Source organism: Akebia trifoliata, chromosome 7, assembly GCF_017979445.1.
Source record: "Akebia trifoliata isolate Shusen 1 chromosome 7, ASM1797944v1, whole genome shotgun sequence".
Taxonomy (NCBI): domain Eukaryota; kingdom Viridiplantae; phylum Streptophyta; class Magnoliopsida; order Ranunculales; family Lardizabalaceae; genus Akebia; species Akebia trifoliata.
In genome coordinates this window covers 1,238,331-1,250,228 of record NC_141381.1, presented here as the reverse complement: position 1 = coordinate 1,250,228, position 11,898 = coordinate 1,238,331, and the positions used below count along the sequence as shown (strand labels likewise).

At 34.1% G+C, this 11,898-nt stretch overlaps 1 protein-coding gene across 1 annotated transcript; it reads right to left on the bottom strand.

Annotated features, from left to right (window-relative positions):
* Positions 1–1,963: 1,963 nt before the first annotated feature.
* On the bottom strand, positions 1,964–10,498 carry LOC147397882 (putative metal-nicotianamine transporter YSL7). Its single transcript, XM_086446956.1, has 6 exons — positions 9,844–10,498; positions 6,946–7,109; positions 6,742–6,839; positions 5,991–6,125; positions 4,837–5,026; positions 1,964–3,214 (listed from the first exon to the last, which is right to left on the bottom strand). Exons 1-6 carry the CDS (start codon positions 10,316–10,318, stop codon positions 2,096–2,098), a joined length of 2,181 nt encoding a protein of 726 aa, XP_086303082.1. The 5' UTR covers positions 10,319–10,498; the 3' UTR covers positions 1,964–2,095.
* Positions 10,499–11,898: the final 1,400 nt, after the last annotated feature.

Genomic DNA, 11,898 nt, shown 5'->3' with positions numbered 1-11,898 from the left:
ATAATTGCCCACTTCCACACACCAAACTTCTCTCTGAATCCACTCCCACTGAATGGACCTGAATGTTCCTGTAGTTTGCTCTTGCTCTTGCTCTCAATAGGCACTTTCCTTCCTTTGGTACTACTTCTCCAATGGCCGACATCAACTATTCCTTCTCTAGTTAAAGCCTCAGATAGGTTAACCCATCCTAAACCCTCACTACCTTCAGGAATCAACAGAGATGGGAACCAACCCTCTCCGGAATATTCAGAAATTTTTAAAAAACGTCCGTATTCATTCTCATAGCCCCTTGCCATCTTACAATGACCCAAAACTGTCAATTTCTTCCAGATCAAACTTCCAGAGTTCCACTTCTTGGCATCTTCCAAAATCTGCAGCAACCAGAGGCGCTCTTTATCGAACAAAACAATTTCCGCCCCACCCTTGTCTCTTCTCTCCACAATCCTGATTGCTTGATTGTTTTTGACCCAACATTTCTGGATTTCGAATACCTTCAAGTTGACCTGTATCAACCTAGTCCTCCCTACCAGCGTGTAATTGGTTCGTCTCCTACCTGATGTAAGAATTTCTATATAAGAATTACACTTTTTAGTTGTTTCCATCCAATGTGGGATTGAAATATTACATTACACTTAAAAAGTAAATATTTAAAGAAGTAATTTTAATATTTTATAATAAATACAAGTATTTAATTTTTGTCTTTACAACTGTTAGGATTTATCTTTGAGATGTGTATTATGCAGATATATACATATAAATCTCTGATATTGGATTTTCCAACCCAAATTTTTTCAAAGAGAAATTGATCAAATATCTTTTTTGTCCTTTATTTCTCTTTCTTCTTGAAAATTTCCTCCAAAAATCATTGTCATTGCCATGTTTGTCAATTGATGAATGTATGAACACCAAAAATAATGAAAAAGTCACTTTCATCTTCTTTTTCTCTGTGACTTTCTCTATGTATTTTTTATACCTAGCGCCCTAATTCCATTGAAGACTACTCATTGTTTTCTAGAGAAATTAAATTATCTTGATCGTAATTTTTTCGTGAATCTCTTCATTAGTTAGGTTTAGTTGCAAATATTCGCATTTAATTATGTCTGATATTCATTAGTTTATACAAACATGGAGGGGTGTTTTAAAATCACCCAATCATATAAAAGGAATAACGGTTAATGAAGGACTTTATGATAAGGGAGTCTACAGAGAAGTGAAATTAACTATTGCCAACGAGGAGGCTTGAGGTACTAATAAAAGATAGATGTCTTCGTGTTGATTGTGTCAACTATTGCCACGTAGCATATCTTCTATTCCTATTTTCCTAAAAGCATTTGACCCTATTTTTTATTTTATATTATTGATCTCTGACCCAAATCTTGATTGACTCCACACCAATATTGATTGTATTTAATCATTGGATCTGGGTTTTTTTTTTTTTTTTTTTAATAAAAAATTAATATAAAATACTTCTCAAACAACATTTAACTTTCTTCATATAAATAAATAAATAAAAATAACTAATGTTGACAATAGTAATTGGAATTCATAAGGAAAATGGTTCTAGGAAATTGTATTAATCCCTTAAAAATGTTTTAATATTTAATATATAAATATATTCTCTTTCTTACCTAGTTTCCTGTTTTGTTCAATCTGAGGTAAGGTAAAGGTTTTTTATACAAATGCTTAAGGGAAGGGGGGGGGGGGGGGGGGGGGGGGGGGGAGGGAATTTGACGAGAAAGGCATATTCATCTCTTCTTCACAATTTTTTGGATTGTTCATATTGGATTTGTAGAATATGTCGAGTCATGTATGGAACAATTTGCAAATCCAACCATCCTGGTTTGCTGAATTTTGTTATTCAAGAAGCAAATTATCACTGCCTGCTCTTATGGATTGGTTTCGTTCTAGAGTGATGAATCAAGAACTTGAATTAGAACCAAAGAACAAAGTAACAAAGTTCGAGTGTGCAAAGTGGTTCAAGTTTGTAGAGATGTTTCTTAGATTGCATTAGCTATCCATGGAAGATGTATAGCTTGATTGTTTTATCTACATACATATGTATACATGGAAACACACAAGTTAAAATAAACTAAGATTAAGGCTTAAGAGTGGCTAAGAACTTGTCGACGTTATCATTTGTCTTTTTTGACAAGAACTTCATGCAGATTGGGGGATGAACCCCAGCGAGAGCAAGTATCGAACTAGGCAAAGTCCATATTCCATCCCCACAAATAAGACCCGAAGCGACCGCTGGCCCAAACGCATCTGCCTTGGCCTTATTCAACTTCTGCCACACAAATAGTATCAAGCTTCCAACACACATATCAATTGCAAAGTAGGACCCAAGATAGAATGGTATCGCCATTGCCATCGGTAGTGGGATAAACCTAGACCACTTCTTCCCTACAAGATCTTTAATCAAGTTGATGAGGATGGCACCAGCAAAGAAAACGTAGCAAAGAGTCAAGCAATTCTTAGGTAAGGCTGAAAACCCTTCGACACCCAATATTGACATATTGCGGTATACAAGAGCAAATGGGGCAGGATATTCTTTCCCAGGAATGCCTAAATCGTCGAAAGCCTTGTAAAATAACCAGAACACACAAGGAGAGATCACGCAACCCATGGCGGTTCCAATCACTTGGCTTACAAACATGGATCGCGGTGAAGCTAGAGTCATGTAACCTGTTTTGAAGTCTTGCATAAGGTCAGAAGCTGTAGAGACTATGTTCATCATGACCCCGCATGCTGCAAGGCCGGCGAGGACCCCACCGTGTGAAGACCCAACCCATCCACCGATGGTGAAGATGGCGAGTTTCCCATATGTAGAGGCAAGTGACCAGTCGGTGAGACCAGTTCCATAGGCGTTACAAAAGGCCAAGATGGGTGCGAAGATATATATAACCATGACATGGTACCACTCGAGTTGAGGGAAAATGTGAGGAATGGTGACAATAGAGATTGCAGCAATGACTACATAGCTCCCGAGGGCAAGCCACGTGGGGATTTCATCTTTGAGGAAGAGTTGGGTTCGGCGTTGGTCGTTGTAAGAGAGTGATGGGCTACCGACAGGAGACGGGGAGTGGGAAGAAAAAGGGAGGACGCCTTTGTCTTTGTTGCGGAGTTGGTATAATAAGCCGAAGGCAGTTCGGTGCAGAACCTTTATGAAGTTGTATAGACCATCGCCAAGGATCATAGCAATGGCAATGAAGACCTGTAGTTAAGCAATCACAAAGTGTTATTGAAGAAGAAAAAGGTTTTGGCGGCCATAGTCACCAAGTCGGGGTTTGGGAATAAGTCGGCAAGGGAAACATTGGAAAAAGGTAGGAAAAAACCGAGCTAGGTTAGGGCTCTGTTATCGTTCCTACTAGAATTATAAATCAAGAATTCCCATGTTAATATCATTTATGCATCCATACACAACAAGGAACCACAGATTAAATTCAAAATATAAAAAAGACCACAATCATGTATCAAAATTAGGATTCACTTACACATCAAAAACATCAAATCAATGTCATTCTCATTTGCATACTCATTATTTTACACATTGTTCGTGATTTAATCGTAAAGTCCGTGATTTAATCACGAAGTTCATAAAAGTCGCATATTATTAAAAAAGTTGTGATTAAATTAATGAAGGAAAAATTCACGATTTAATCGTGACTTTTTCAATAAGTCAGAGACTTTGGTGACTGGTGGCGGCCACCACAAAGAACAAAATAAAAAACATTAACAACAAACTATAACACTCGAATCTCTATATGCCCCTCCATATAAAAGTGGCTACATTAGCTGCTGAACACGTGCTAGGGTGGTTGGTACGTGCTGCCCGCCCAAAAAAAAAAAAACACTCAAAATGATGCTTTTGGTTTTTTAAGAAAATCCATCAACTTCAACCTCACTAAAACCCTATTTTTTTTTCTTGAAATTTGAAGGTTGGAGAAGATAGAATTTTGAGGTTGAATAGGAGCGGGAGGAAGGAATTGATTGGCAAACCTCCATTTGAGTGATAGGTAAAAGCTTAGTGGTTGGCAAGTGAAGTTGAGTTAATTTAAACCTAGAATGTCATAACAACACTCCACACGTCTTACCAACTTAACTAAATTTAGCACTTCAGGCAAACCCCCTAATCAATTTACTGATTGAATGATCCCTTATTCGGCCATTTAGTCCAAATTTTTTTTAAAATACCCTAATTTTGTGTCAGTGTTCGGACAGCCTCTAAAATAAGAACCACGGCCATGTGTGATAAGCTAACCCAAATCATAACAGAAAGAAATGAAATCAAACACTTTATGTAATTGAGTATGAGTGTATTCGAGAACAAGAAGATCAAGACGAAATGAATGGATCTCAACAATTTGTAAATATTAATCCGAAGTTGTGTGCATAACATCTCTACCACAGAAATGAACTCAAATTTTTCCTATATTTTTGCACTCTACCCCCATTGCTAACTATTATAGGTATCAAAATATATATACATACACATTTTTATTGAGCATTTAGAAGAAATAAAAATTACCCAATGACCTTAGAAGAAATAAAAGTTTGGGTATTATTTGATACCCAAACTTTTCCCATATTTTTGAAGTCTACCCCCATTGCTAATTATTGTAGGTATCAAGTAATACATATGTACATTTTTATTGACCATTTAGAAGAAATAAAAATTACCCTATAACCTTAGCAGAAATAAAATTTTGGGTAAGATTTGATACCCAAACTTTTTCCATATTTTTGGGGTCTAGTGTCATTGCTAATTAATTATTGTAGGTAGGTACCAAATATAATTTTTTTTTTTTTTTGAGCATTTAGAGGAAATAAAATTACCCTGTAACCTTGGATGCCATGGAGGCTGGTGGGAGGGGTGTCTGCAGGGTACCAATCACCCTTCCTTTTCTCTATTAGAGGCCACATAAGACCCCAAGACAGAATTGCTCCAACAAGCAGAGATATGTTTATGATATAAGGACAAATCATTCCAACTCCAACATAAGTTGCAGAGAAATCAAAGAAAAACCTGTTTCAAATTATGAACAATATGGATCAACATGTAGTAAATAAAAGAGATTTCTTAGAGTTAGACTTAAATTATTGGATGTTTTGTCAGAGAACTTATATTGCTACATCAACTTGTATATAACACACCAATTAATAAAAGGAACCGACTAGTTGCACACCAATCTTAAAAAAATTCCCTTTATTTATTTATTTTATATAACCACTTTGTTAACCGAAGTGTTTCTTGCAAAATGATTTCAGAACGACTAATTTTGTAAACATGGTTTAGAAACGGTCAAGTACTCCTTGCAAAAATTAATGAATGAGTAGAATAAAAAAAAGTGTAACATTTTTTTTTTGGGAGTGTAATCTTCCAATGGAGTGCAAATAAGAATTTTTAAGTGATGGAGTGCAATTGGTAACGGATGGTGTCCAATTAGTTGGTCTCTTAATAAAATTATATTTTAAATGCCAAATAAGGAAATAAAACTCATTTTCGATAACAAAAATCTTGGTTTTGGACAAAGTGGAATGAAGGTTTAGGATTAGAAGAATCCAAATCTTTGAGATTTGTTATAATAAATAAATAAAGGAAAAAAAGAGTTAGCGTGGTAATATAAGCTCTCGTTTATAATAAATGATGCTTTACTCTGCACATGAGGCATTTTGTTTTAGTAATATTATACATTATAGAGCAAATTCCCAAAATAGTGCATTATTCAAATTAATTCCGAAAACAGTAATTTCTCATTTTCGGGAATAAGTTTTTTAGTCAAAACAGAAAAAGAAAAATAAAATGAACAGTTATTTCTACATTTTTCATACTAAAAATGCCCTTTTCTCTTTCTTCTGCCTTTTTACCATTTTTACCCTTTGCATTTATCAAAACCAAACTCGTTTATATACTAATTGGTAATAGTATATAAATGTAATTTGAATATAAACAAGGAAAGGAAGGGAAGAAGGAAGGTAAATAATTATACCTGTTTTCAAAGGCTTTCATACCAAATGTGGGGAAGCTACTAAATCCACAACCATCCCCTGAAGTAAAGAACCATTGGAAGAAACCCCACAAGAAGCTGAAAGAGAAGAACTTGCCCAACGCTTTCACTTGTTTTCTGAAAAATATAATTCAAAATATATTACAACTAACCAAATAATCTGTTTGATTGAATCTAATAATGCAATTTTTGACTACCACTCCGCATTTTGGTGAAAATTAAAGATGCCCCACCATTTTCAAATTGATGACATATTCCCTTGACATTAACCCAAAGCCCCATGGAAAGGGATTGAAGACATGGCATTTTTCATCGGTCTTTCATAAAAGACACATGTCAACAAGTATCTCATAAGTTTGACATCCTAGTGAAGTTAAAGTACATATAATTTTCACTAAAACCTAGTTGGGTATCTCAAAATTGCCTAGTGAGTGTGGATCACTAAATATAGAGATTTATGCAATGAACAACCAAGAAACACGCGTTATGTGATTCAACTATGCCTACGTTCACAGATAAGAGATAAGAGTCAGTAACACTGATGAAAATTGCAACTTGTGAACAATTTTAAGAGTCAGTATCACTAATTCTAGGTTTTCCAATCCAAAATCAAATTGTGACTCTCATGGGGTATTTGATGAACAATACCCACCAAGACCTTAATTCAAGCCGTCTAACTTAACACACCTTATCCAATAAGAAAGATTACTAATAATATGTTAAAATGTCTTACTTGGCTAGTTTGGCTCCTCTAGGAGTGTGGAAGCTATTGATAAGGTGTGCAGTCGCTGTGCCGCTCGGGTATATCAACTTAAAATCTATAACCATAATCTGAAAAATCAACCATCAATCACATTAACATGATTTGAGAAAAATAAAAATCAAATAAATTAAAGAATTGAAAATGCTATAGCCATTTTCTCATAAAATTGTGTACCTTTCGAAGAGGGACAACAGAGAAAAGACCGAGAAAACTAACAACAAAGAGGAATCCAATCATCCATCCTAGTTTCGGATTCTTAATATTTTGTGCATTGTTTGCTTCGGTTGACTGTTTTGCAATAGTTTCACTCATCCCAAAGAGGTAACTCCCAAAGCCCCCTGATAATAAATCAATATCAAACTAAACTACACAAAATATTGTAAAAAAAACCTATATTTTATGATTCAAATTCAAATTCAAAATAAAACAAAACATATTAACTGAAGTACAATGGTTTAGAGCAGATTTTGTAATTAAATCGAATCAAGTAATGGACCCTTTGCTTTTATCAATATTATCCACTTATGAATATTAAAGAAAGGTAATTTAGGAGAAATGTATACATATTTTTAGAGTTCTGATAATCTGACTTAGGCACGTGGCATTCTCGATCGACTTACCTGACGTGACAGGCTCAGAAACCGTAGATGTTCTCTCCTCGAGATACAAAACTGCACTTTTTTTATGGGAACAATATTCTGTATCCCGAGTTGAGCACATCTACAGTTCCCAAGTCTGTCATGTCAGGTAAGTCGATTGAGATGTCACGTGGCTAAGTCAGATTATCAGTATTTTTAAGTTTTTTTTAATAAACATTAATGGGACCAACAGAATTGGATCGGGATCCAACCATGATCTGACAAATATTTACAACAACAAAAAAAGTGATCTACTTTTGACGAATTTACAAGTCCATTTTACTTACCAAAACATGAACGGTAATGAAATCTTAGTCATTTTAAACTTACAAAAATATTACTTTAAACCTGCGAAATAGTCATTTTAAAATCTCTGAATTCCTTATCATTCAAGTTTTGGTAATTAAAATGAATAGTGAGCCAGAATCATAAATTTGTCAAATTCAGCTCACGAAACAGTAATTCACCCAACGAAAAAATATATCTAAACTCAAAAAAATATTTTCATCAAAAGAATAAAAAATCCAAAAAATATTTTCCAGATTCTTGAAGAATCTGCTTTTTTTTTCTTAAAAAATCCTACAATTCCTCTCCTTCTAGATCCAAACAAACGTAAAAGGAAATAAGCTCCCAACACATTCTCTATCTTGAAAGTAATTAACAAGGGTAGTTTTGTAATTAAAAAGGGTAATTTTGTAAATTAGGAATGCAATTCAATACACGTGGAATCATGTGATTAGTTGATCCCGGATTTCTGTAAACTCTACGAGCAAATTTCTTTTCTGAGAGGCACAATGTCAATGGATCTGTTTGGTTCCAACACAAACCTATCCCGACAATGGGGGAATAGAACCCAACACCTGATCCGGATGAAAGTAAAACCACGCGACAGAGAAAAAGAGATTCGATTTGACCTCGAAATGTGTGCCAGGATAATTAATTCTTGGATGGATTAGTAAGACCAAAGCTAACTCTTAATAGTGCAGGCAGGCTCACTAATCAAACTAAACCCTTTTAAGTTTAAAAACAAGATTCCAACCCTTTTAAGTTACGCATTTTGTGTGAAAAGTGACTGCTTCCGAAGCGGACTAAATGTTTGGCCCACCACGACGCACTCGTCATTTTTTCCTCTGATGGGTGACTTATAGCTGTTCGATCCAAACAAGTTTTCTTCAACTACTTGTCTAGTATTAATAAACCCAATCAAAACGGTTAGAAAAATCACTCTGGAGGACGTTTGATGCAAAGGATCCAACGTTGTGAGTCAAACATAACTCAAAATTTAAAAAAAAAAAAAACTAGCTTCTAAGGAGGTTTGAGATACTCTATCAAACTAACGGCTGAGGTGAGAGGATAATTTCTATCACAAAAAGAAACTCAATCACAAGGAAACCTAAAAATATTTATAAATAGATTAATAAATAATAATTTTATGAACATAACCTCGGGATAGATAGCATCATAAATCTTTTTCTTGTGTATCCCGAGGCAAATAATATATCATGCTGTGTTGGGGGAGAGAAGCTGAGTTTTAAAATTTCTAAACTGTCCTAATTTCTCTCTTGTAAATACAAGATGATAGAGACAAATTGACTTTCTCTACCCAAACATAGTGGGTGCATTAAATACACAATAAAAATAAGCATTTGAAGTTATTTTTGGTCACATGTTAACAAAATCCATAATAATTTTATATTTTAAGATATGGGTATTGTTAACATGTGCTCCAAGGGCAAACGTTAAGATGCATTAAATACACCCCCAATGAAAAAATAGCTTCAAATGCTTGTTTTCAAAGTGTATTTAATGAAACTTGAAGGTGTGAGACTTTCCATCTGAAAAAAAAAAAAAAACGGTTGAGATGTTAGGATATTCCTAGGGATTCCAAACTGGATAACACAAGAACTTACCAATCCTAGAAATCTAGTACTGATCTCTAGGACGTCTCTGTTTTTTTTTTTCATTTATCTCAGCCGTGTGTTTAATGAAGAATCAAAATCCCTTACATTTTTTTATATAAAAAAAAAAAAGAAAAAAAAATAGTATCCTGCCAAACAATCTACACTGTTGATTAGTATAAAATACGCATCTCTAGGTTTGATCAATAAAAACCTTTAAACAGAGTTGATGAGATTTTTTATATAATAGAACGAAGAGCACGGAATCAAAATCTCTACATATTTTTTTTTTGATAAAAAAAAAAGAAAAAAAAAAGCCTGAGAAACAATCTACACCGTTGATTAGTATAAAATACGTATCTTTAGGCTTGATTGATAAAACCTAAAAAAAAAAAAAAAAACTATATTTTTTTTTTGACAAAAAAAGAAGAAGAAAATGTACCTGTCGAAACAATCTACACCGTTGACTAGTAAAAAAAGGTATCTCTAAGTTTGATCGATAAAAACTAGAAACAGAGAGTTGTTGAGAGATTTACCACTAAAGGCGATTCCAGAGGTAGCAACAACGCAAGTCTGAATAACAGTGTTCTCTTGCCTTGTAAAAGGCTGCTTCAACATTCCAGATTTTTCTAGAAACTTCGTCCATGTCTTCACGAAGAAAAACCCTAACAAACCCGCAGAAACATTGAGCGAAGGAATGATACCTGTTGTGAGATTCAGCTTCATCACTATGAAGCTAAACAACACTCCAAGAATCGCACTCACCACGAACGCTCTTATCGTCAGCTGATCCTTCCATGATGGGACGACTGTACTCTCAAAGATTCTTTCAACTTCTGAAGCGTCCTCCATCTCCTCCACTCCTCCTCCTCGTTCTCGTTCTCGTCCTCCTTCTTTGATCGTCTTATCTTTACTTGCTTCAACATCTTCTGGTATCTCGCGTTCTACTGAATCAGAGACTCGATTACCGTTCGTGATTCGATCTTCTTCTTCTCTTCCTCTATACTCCATTTTTTGGAATCAAAGAATTGGGGCAATTTTGATCGAATTTGTTGAAGATTTAAAGAGAGTTTGAACCTTGATTGTTCAGAGATCTGTTTTATCTGGTGTGTCGCGTAGTATAGAAAAAAACATAGTCTTCGATGGTTCCGTCGTTTTTCTTACTTTGCGTCAGTCCATGCTGTAATGAATAATGATAGCTGGATGACTATTGTATGAGAATGATCTGGTGTTTCACACACACTCGTTAAGGCGCATTTAAGCCTCTTAATTGTTTATTTCATTTACTTTCTTTTAAAAAAATGCTCATTCTTACCAAATATACCCTCAAATTGCTTATTTTATTTATTTCCCTACCAAAAATAATTTTTCTTACCAAACATACCTTCAGATTTAATTTATTTTCCTACCCAAAAAAAAAAATTCCTTACCAAAATTACCTCAAAATTGTTTATTTCCAAGGTGGATTTAATGCACCTTAACATGTGCCCCGAGGACACTTGTTTTAATAAAGTCTTTTTTTTTTTTTCTTTTACTAACCCACAACTTCCTAATGTTAGCTCTGATTAATAAATAAAGTCCTTAAACCTATTAAAAATGGGATTTTGTAAAGGCTTTAAAGTTTATTAAATATGCCTTGGAATCCATGGTTTTAAAATTCGATTTTGCATCTTGTCTCGTCTAGGCTCAATATTGAGTCGTCTCAAATGAGTTTTTCTATACATCTGAAATGTCTAGTTCAAAAATTAAAAATTGAACATGATGTATTAAATCTTGATTAAAAAGTGACTTGTGAGTTGGTCTCGTTCAACCTTGATACTATGATGGGTCTTAGTCTTGAACGAGTTTATTATATTTATTATATTTATTTTGACCAAAAATACCCCTATACTTGTTTCCAAGTTGCATTTAATGCACTTTAACGTGTGACAAGACCATAGAAATGAAATTAAAAGATGATCTAACGTGTTATGGGGACTCTGAATTGTATGTTCTGGGTCCTAGTGGAAATTGGAAACCTATAATAAATTTGGGACAAATTTTTAAGATTAATTATCTACTAGTACCTTTGGTAGTCTGAGAAATTGGTTAGATTACGCCTTAATCATCCTATGTTTTTAACCCTCGTGTATCTTAAATTTGTAAATATTTAAAGAAGTAATTTCAATATTTTATAATAAATAAAAGTATTTTATTTTTATCTTTACAAAATTTGTCGAGATGTGTATTATATAGATACATATAAATCTCGGCTATTGGGTTTTTTGTTTACACAATTGGGATCATGTGTTTTCTCACAAGTCAATGGATTCCAACCCAAATTTTATATACAGTGAAATTGATAAAATATCTTTTTTGTCCTTTGTTTCTCTTTGTTCTCGATAACTTCCTCTAAAATTCCAACAATCTTTGTCATTGCCATGTACCACTGGTCCAACATGTGTCTTGGTTCATCTTTTTATTTAACTAACGATTCGATATTCCAATCTTTGTCAATTGATGAATGTATGGACATGGAAAATAATGAAAAAGTCACTTTCATCTTCTTTTTCTATGTTTCTCTATGTGTTTTTTATATCTAACGCCCTAAC